Source organism: Dasypus novemcinctus, chromosome 4 (assembly GCF_030445035.2).
Source record: "Dasypus novemcinctus isolate mDasNov1 chromosome 4, mDasNov1.1.hap2, whole genome shotgun sequence".
Taxonomy (NCBI): domain Eukaryota; kingdom Metazoa; phylum Chordata; class Mammalia; order Cingulata; family Dasypodidae; genus Dasypus; species Dasypus novemcinctus.
This window is the reverse complement of record NC_080676.1, coordinates 10,163,614-10,171,314: the sequence shown is the minus strand read 5'-3', so window position 1 is coordinate 10,171,314 and position 7,701 is coordinate 10,163,614. Positions and strand designations below refer to the sequence as shown.

Genomic DNA, 7,701 nt, shown 5'->3' with positions numbered 1-7,701 from the left:
GATGGAAAAATAGCTGAAGATGACTAATGTCTCTTCCCGACATTAGCACTAGCAAAACAAAGGTCAACATTATTTAATGAAATGGGACAAAAAACCCTGTTCAAATGCTTAACTTTTGTGTTGGAATCCGTAATTATCAGAACATGTTCTTTCTGATCAAACAATCTGTACCACGCAGATGAGCTGATTTCATCGCAGGATGTAGGGAGTCAGTGTTGCTTTGTCCCAGGCCCTCCTCCTCTCTACCCTGCTGATGGTAATATAAATAGAGCTTTGTTAGGTGGTGGGACTGTGGTTTTGCTGTGTGGAAAATCAACATTACCACCGTCCTCCGGATCTCATTTACATACTGTCATGGGGATTAAAGTAGCTTGGCACTCTTTATTTCCTTCTTTACTGTAAAGTCATATATTTGGTCCACATTTAATGGACACAAACTTTTAAAAAGGTCAAACGAAAATTGCTAAATTAGTTCACTGCACAATGATAAACACATGACACAACATTCAAATGGCCAAACATATCTATATATTTAATTCGTTTTTTCAGTAGACAATAGTGAACAAAAAAGGAAGCAATAATTTCCAGGGAAATGAGAATAATAACATTTTAAACATTATTTTATGTGTCTGCATTCCTTAGATCAAAAAAGCAATGGCAGACTGAATCTCTGAATTAGTGGCAAACTCTGAATCAGTAGAAGTGATTTTTGTTTTTTAAATTCACAGCAGTAGCCTCTATTAAGGGTTTTCTTTGGAGAATTTAAAATGAACTTGTCCATGAACAGTTACAAAATAACTTCCCCAAGTGTGAATGAGTTTGACAAAACTGAAGTATTTTCCTACATTTATATATTTTCTAGGTAATAAGCTTGAAATTTTATTGCCAAGTAAGAATATATGGATATTTTGTCAAACTAAATGAAAAGTCACTTGACAAATTAGTTTGTTCATTTTAAGGTTACACATAAAATTGCAATGTCAATTCAAATAAAGTAAGCCAAATAAACTATTTATTAAAACATCAAAGGGTAAAATAAACTTTTGATCAAACCGTACAGTGGTAAATATTCCCCCTCATTAACATTCCACCTAAAACACAGCTAAATTACAACATAATCTAATCCAATCAGAACTTGAAAATACTTGTATCATTTATCACTCAGTGATATAACAGAGAGGGAGTGCTGATCTAGGTCTTCTTGATGAGTCAAAGACACAATCAAAATCTCATATGCATGAAGGTTAAATTTTATTTACTCTATCCACTGGAATATATACCAACTTAAAATTCTCATTAAATCAAAGAAAGATTTCATGAGTCACATCTCTCCTCCCCTCAAAAAATAGGTAAGGAAACAAATTAAGAGTAAGAGTTGGGCTTGAAACTGCACTTTATTTGTGACTATAACACTCTTTTTCTCTCTTTTTAACCTATCAGCCATAACCATGTAGAAAGTTCTCCTCTGAATGGAACTGCTTCCACAGCCCCCTGGCTGTCGGTAGGTAAACTATAAAGTCATTGGATTTGTAGTTCTCTCCTCTATCACAGCACTTCTAAGCAGAGGTAGGAAAGACCATCCTTAAAAAATTATCTTCTTCATTGTAGAGAATTTCCAAAAATAAAACCGACAAAATGCGAACCTGTGCCCTGGTGAAGGCCCAAGGGCTGCGGATCCCCACCTCTTATTTGAAGAATTAAGTCCCCTGGAGTGTCCGAGCCTTTGTAGGGCACTTGCTGATAACAAATCCACCAGGGCTCCAGGCGACTGAACAGGAAAGCCTCCCACCACTCTCATTTGCCGATTCTTTGGACAACCCAGTCTTGCTGGCAGAGAGGGCAGCGGTTATTCTGTTTTACCCACAAGGACATGCAGCAATTGTGGAAGGAATGGTTACATTCTCCCCAGACCACTGAAAGAAAAAAAGAATATTTAACATTATATACTTCAATTCAAATTGTTGAAATAAAAATACAGCTATGTCATTTTATATGATGAATCTTATGAATAATAGTCAGCTTTCTATCAATTTAACTACTAAGATGCAGAACTGGTCAAAATAATCTCTTCCTACCTAGAAAGAAACCACTAGAATCTAATATGTGCAAGGTACACTTGTTTGGGGGACCTTCCCTGTTGTAGAATCTGGTTGAGGCAGTGGTCCCCAGTCCCTACAAAGCTCTACATGCTGTCTTCCTGAAGGGAAAAGTTTACAGGAACTGAGCCTTCCTTAGAATCCCAGACCTTCTTGGTTACACAATAACCTGGGAGACCTTTTGAGCTTTATTTTGTTGGAAAATGTTCTCCCAATTTTTTATTAATCAAGACATGAGTTTTAAAAGTTTTCCTTTCATAGCAGGTGATTATAAATGGATGATGTGCTCCAATCATTATTAGTTGTACATCTACTGAGCTGTTTTCTAAAAGTGATGAACTTTGTTAAGTCACCTACAAGCAAGTCAATTCCTCATGAGACAAAATGAAATTTTCAAAGTGGCTGGCTGGGGAGATAAGTCTCTCTCTGATCAAAGAAAGCTGGCCTACCCCTCACAATTCTCAAATTAATATATTTTAAACAGACAGTATGAAAGTAAAATTTTAAATCAAGGGAAATCACCCACAATCTGGGATGTAATCTCAAACTTGGGCTTTGTTTATCTCTTGCTTGACCAAATGAGCTATATATGGAAACAGGCCAAGACAAAATTAAAGACAAAAAGATAAAAAGAGAAGAGTGGAAGAAAATACTTCTTACAGAAATTATAAGGGGGAAATATTGTAAGAGTTTAGGGAGGAAAAAACGGGATTTGATCAAAACTGCATAAATCATATTAAGTAGCTGCATGTAAACCATGCAAGCACAAAGTACAAAGCTAACCTTTCATTCTAGGGAAACCTTTAAACACTTTTATATAGCAATCTAGATGTGATCACCTTAAGAACTGGGGCATAAAAACCTTTGAATTGCTTAAAATATTTAGGCTAAAACAATTTTTCTAGTCTCTGACTGTAAGGAAAATGGGATAGATTTCTATAAACAAATCACACAAATAAAATACTTGAGACTTAGATTTTTTTTTACCTTAGCTGAAAAGTTAAAAACATACTGTATCAAAAAGGAGTACTGAAAACTGAAATGCTTTGTAAGAATAAAAACCTACCAAAAGTGTCCAATAACAAAGCCAAATCAAACCATGTTTTGGCAAATTCCTTATTTTATAATTTTCTTAAGAGAAGAGAATTATTTCTTTTCTGATTAGAAAAATTTTCCTATGGCCATCTCTGTAATATATAACCAGTTCTTCTCAACTGCAGGCAATAAAATGATTTTGCAGGTTCATTCCATTAAGGTCTTTTGAAAACCAACAAATTTTATATTAATAATGGATCACTGCTTTACAGTTTATTTTTGTGTATTGATAAAGTCAAACTTACTTGCAAATTCAAACATCCCCACTGAGAGGAAACCTTCAGTTGAAAAAGCAAAAGAACGAAATTATAACATACCAACACAGTCCTCTTGTTTATTTTCAGCTTGACATCTAAGACAGGCATCTAAAAGTAAACAAATAGCAATTCTCATTCTGATACTCAGAATGCAATTTTAAAACCCAGACACTTCAAAGTCAAAAGCCCTAAGGGTTAGAGATGAAGATAAAAGACTCATATTATTAATTTCTCCTCTGAATATAACTTTTTAAAGATGAATAAAGTACAAGGCATTCTACTTATGACCAGCAGCAATTCCATAAGGGTTACCAACCTTCTATTTTTATAGGCTCTGATGAGAAAAGACGCCCTGAAAACAGATCCAGTCACTAGAGGAAAACATGCCATACTCTACTATATTATAAATTATTATAAACTCACTGGGCATGCGCACATAGATCAATTTTAGAGGTAGTTTATTTTTGGAACACCTTTTAAAATAAGACATGCATATATATTTGTATTTGCTTATACTTAAACTCTAGAAGGATACCCACGAAATTAAGTTTACCTGAGAGGGGATGGAATGGGAAGGAGAATTTTCACTGAATACCTTTTTATATTTTTGAACCATAGGACCGTATAACCTACATAAAAATTAAATTTAAATATTTATAATTAAACAATTTTGTTTGTTTCCCATTGGTCATCAAACAAGACTGGTAAAAAAGTGGAGTATGGAAGGGAAATCACTGGCTTTGGAGCCAGGCAGATGTGGAGACAAATCATTGCCATTTACCAGCTGTGTGCCCCTGGACCAGCCTCAATTCTCTCTCTGTAAAATGGGGATAATGGCACGAGGTATTTATATTTTAAGTGGGGATGAAAAATATCTGTGAAAATTTTATTAGAGGAAGAAGTACAAGGTACTGAAAATGTTCTCTTTTATCTTTAAGAAAATGCCCTCTTTACAGAAAAGTCTGAGCTCAAAGCATCTACCCAACAATGGCGAAGTATTTTAAGAAATTAGTTAGGAATAAATACTAGGAATGGGCACCTTAAGAGTGAACTAGAAGCTTTCAAAATTCAATATTGAGTACTATGTGCTTGAAGGAGGAAACAGTATATTTTGGGGAGCAATGAAATGGACTCACTCACTGGCCTGGAAGAGGGGGTAAAAAAAAGTTCAAACCAAGAGAAAAACATAATTTTTTAACATGGATTGGAGAAGAAAAATTCTACAAAAATAGAAACATGGTGGAGTTGAAACCTGCTTCTCTTCTTACACTGGACTATGCTGAGGCATTTGCTTGCTCCTCTCTACATGCTCTAACTCTTAAAAAACAAAAACAAAACAACACACCCTGGCCTCTCCATGAGAATTAAAAACAACCAGTGCCTCCTGAGGCTTTCAATTCCACAATTTCTTGGTATTTTTGTGCGGAGTCATGCACTGGGGACTCCAAAATGACCAAGGCTGGGTCCCTGTTCTCAAAAACAGCTCACCAGTAATAGGGACACAGGCACACACACAACTAAGTATCATAAGGATGGTGATACAACTGTGAAGAAATGCTACCTTCATCTGGCTCCTGTTCTGTGCAATCACAGAATTTGAGAATTTGAGAGCTGTGGAGGGAATCTTTGGTGATCCCAACTTTGGTGAAGGGGATCTTTTACTAACTAGAAAAGTAAGGCTTCAAAAGGCTAAGTCAAATGTCTAAGTTAAGATAAAGCCACAAAGGGTTACTTGAGCTCTTTATAAATTGGCTGCACTAGCAAACCTGCTCCCCTCTTCCTCAACAGCATTTGCTCACTGTGTAATCTGTTCTAAGTAAAAAAAAAAAAAAAAAAAGGAAGAGAGAGTGTTACCCACATCAGAAGTGAAGTGACTTACAGGCAAATCCTGGAGCAAGAAGTCATAATAAATAAATAGTTTAGGTGTCTGAGAAAAATTCCAAATACTAAAGAAATGGGATTAGGTGGGCTCTTGTTTCACTATCTAGAAATCTCTGGATTATGCTTATAGCTTTGGTTTAGAGTCATTATCAAAAGTTGACCCAAATTTATAAAAATTCCTAAATTTCAGAAAAAAGAAAAAAAATTTCTTTCAATAGTGTTCCTAATATGTAAAACGGCATATTTCTAAGGAGTACATCACATAGCAACACCTTCTGGTATCATTCTAGGGTAAAGATTGGAAGACTGAAAAACAAACTGTCTTATGCCGTCACCTGACCACTCCGTGGATTTTAACACCTCATAAACAAAATACAAAGTTAGAGTAGTCCAGAATACTTTCTGAATCCAAAGCACAGTTGTTGCAGATTTGCAATATTAATCCTGCAGTAGCAGAACACATGGTATAATTAGAAAGGTAATGATGAACTTGAGCCATTTATAGCCCATACCTACTTTAAATATCCCAGTAAAGTTTATTTGTTGTAAAATTTCAACTATTATTATAGGTCTCTACATTTCCATTTACTATTTAGGAAAATTTCCTTGGGGGAAAAATAGCTATTTCAGAGATAAATTCTTTTTAAATATATTTTTGGGAATATTTTCTTTCTTAAAGAAACTTTAGGGAATGAAGCTTGTCCTGCACAAGAACAAAAGATGAAGTTGCTTGAATCAGGCAAAAATACCACCCAAACTGGAAAGAGATTCTAGTTCTTATTTAAGTATGGGTTGGAGAAGACATTATTGCACACAAATAAAGAGCTGCTTTTTAAATTTAATACGCAAAATAAATGGGTCATGTCTAAAATCAAGTTCTTTCAAAAGTAAAACATAAAAATTATATGAATCCCATTGTTGTAAATCCTCTTTGAAACACGCCCTTCTGAATAAAACAAAAAGAAAGTACTACAGAGCCTAAACTGAGACTCTTCATTCTGGTAGGTTTAAATTCTCATCTCTTAAGAAGAGAGAGCAATAGTTTTCATTTATTTTCTCCAGTTCTCTGATTTTTTTCGGGGAAGCCCCCAAGTTCTCAGTTTTCTTGACCTACGCTCAAGAAATAGCAATATTTAAGATGTTGTGACAGTAATTTTAGATGCCCTGTTTTAAAGCATAACTTGCATTTTAAACCGTACCTCTTTTTCAGGATAGTTTGAGATTTTAAAACAGAAACCATATAAAACATACCGGATTCAGCTGTTCTGAAATGTTTCACTTGAGCCATTATTTTTATTGAACATATCATAGAAAGTAAGACCTATTTATAAAAGAGGGCTTTCCACAAAAGCAGGGAAATATCTTTTCGAGGAAATGGCATCCTGTGATGGGAACAGAGGGCAGAATGGAAATCAAGTTTTATATCACTAGCCGAAACGTATTTTTTTGGAGTAGAAACACAGTCCCTGAATAAAAGGCTTACATTCTTCAGTTCCCATTAAACTAAATATTCTTGAACTACACTATAACCCCATTCAAGCCAAGCGAGTGCTATCAGACCTGTCTCGAACCACCCACAAATCAAAGGCAGCAGAAAGGTAGTAGCTAATCCGGAAGTGCGATGCCTGGGAGCACTTTTCTTTCCTGCGCCTCTCCAGAGCAGGACCCGCGGTGTCGTTTTTGTGGAAGGTGATTCTAGAGCATCACTTTGGACACTTTGTGTCCTGAACCATTAACGTGCACTGCTGACCCAGGCCCTTGACCCTCCCCTCCTCTGGCTTTGCTTTTAGAAATGGGGCTGGAGTTGGCCACATAAACCGAAATGGTTCCTGCCGCCCCCATCATGTCACCCAGCTTGATTTTTTTGGTTGCACCTATCACTACTTGAAATCCCCTAGTTTAATTCCTCTGCGAACTGCCCGATTCCCTGTCGAGAATGCACGTCCCCCGCGCCCCGGCGTTGGGCGACCGGAGAACGACCCCGCGGGCCCCAGCGGCGGCCGCACCCCCCGACCAGCGGCGGCTCTTCCCGAGCCCTCCCCTTCCCCGGCCCGGCCCGGCCCCGCGGAGGCCGCAGCGCGCCCCGGCCCGGCGTGCAGCGCTTACCCATCACCTGGACCCTGCAGATAGCGCACGTATCGCACTCCACGTCCCAGCTCCACATGGCCACCGCGTTCCACTTCTTGAGCGAGAACATTTTATCCGCCCCCGACTTGGAGCCCGCGCTCCCGGAGTGAGAGGACAGGGCGCCGGGCTCCTCGCCGTCTTCCACGTCGGCCATGGCGGCGGCGCGGGGCCGGCGACCGAGACGTTGGGCCGAGAGCGGCGGGGAGCTATGGCGACCCGGGGCGGCCGCGCCACCCGCCACAGCG

At 38.1% G+C, this 7,701-nt stretch overlaps 1 protein-coding gene across 2 annotated transcripts; it reads right to left on the bottom strand.

Annotated features, from left to right (window-relative positions):
- Window positions 1–505: 505 nt before the first annotated feature.
- RNF7 (ring finger protein 7) lies at window positions 506–7,701 on the bottom strand. Of its 2 annotated transcripts, none has more exons than XM_004459238.5 (3): window positions 7,436–7,701; window positions 3,509–3,556; window positions 506–1,913 (listed from the first exon to the last, which is right to left on the bottom strand). In XM_004459238.5, the coding sequence occupies exons 1-3, from the start codon at window positions 7,608–7,610 to the stop codon at window positions 1,795–1,797; spliced, it is 342 nt and encodes a 113-aa protein (XP_004459295.1). In that variant the 5' UTR covers window positions 7,611–7,701; the 3' UTR covers window positions 506–1,794. The 2 variants fall into 2 exon arrangements, with proteins under 2 accessions (XP_004459295.1, XP_004459298.1); XM_004459241.5 differs by having other exon boundaries at window positions 991–1,913; window positions 7,443–7,691.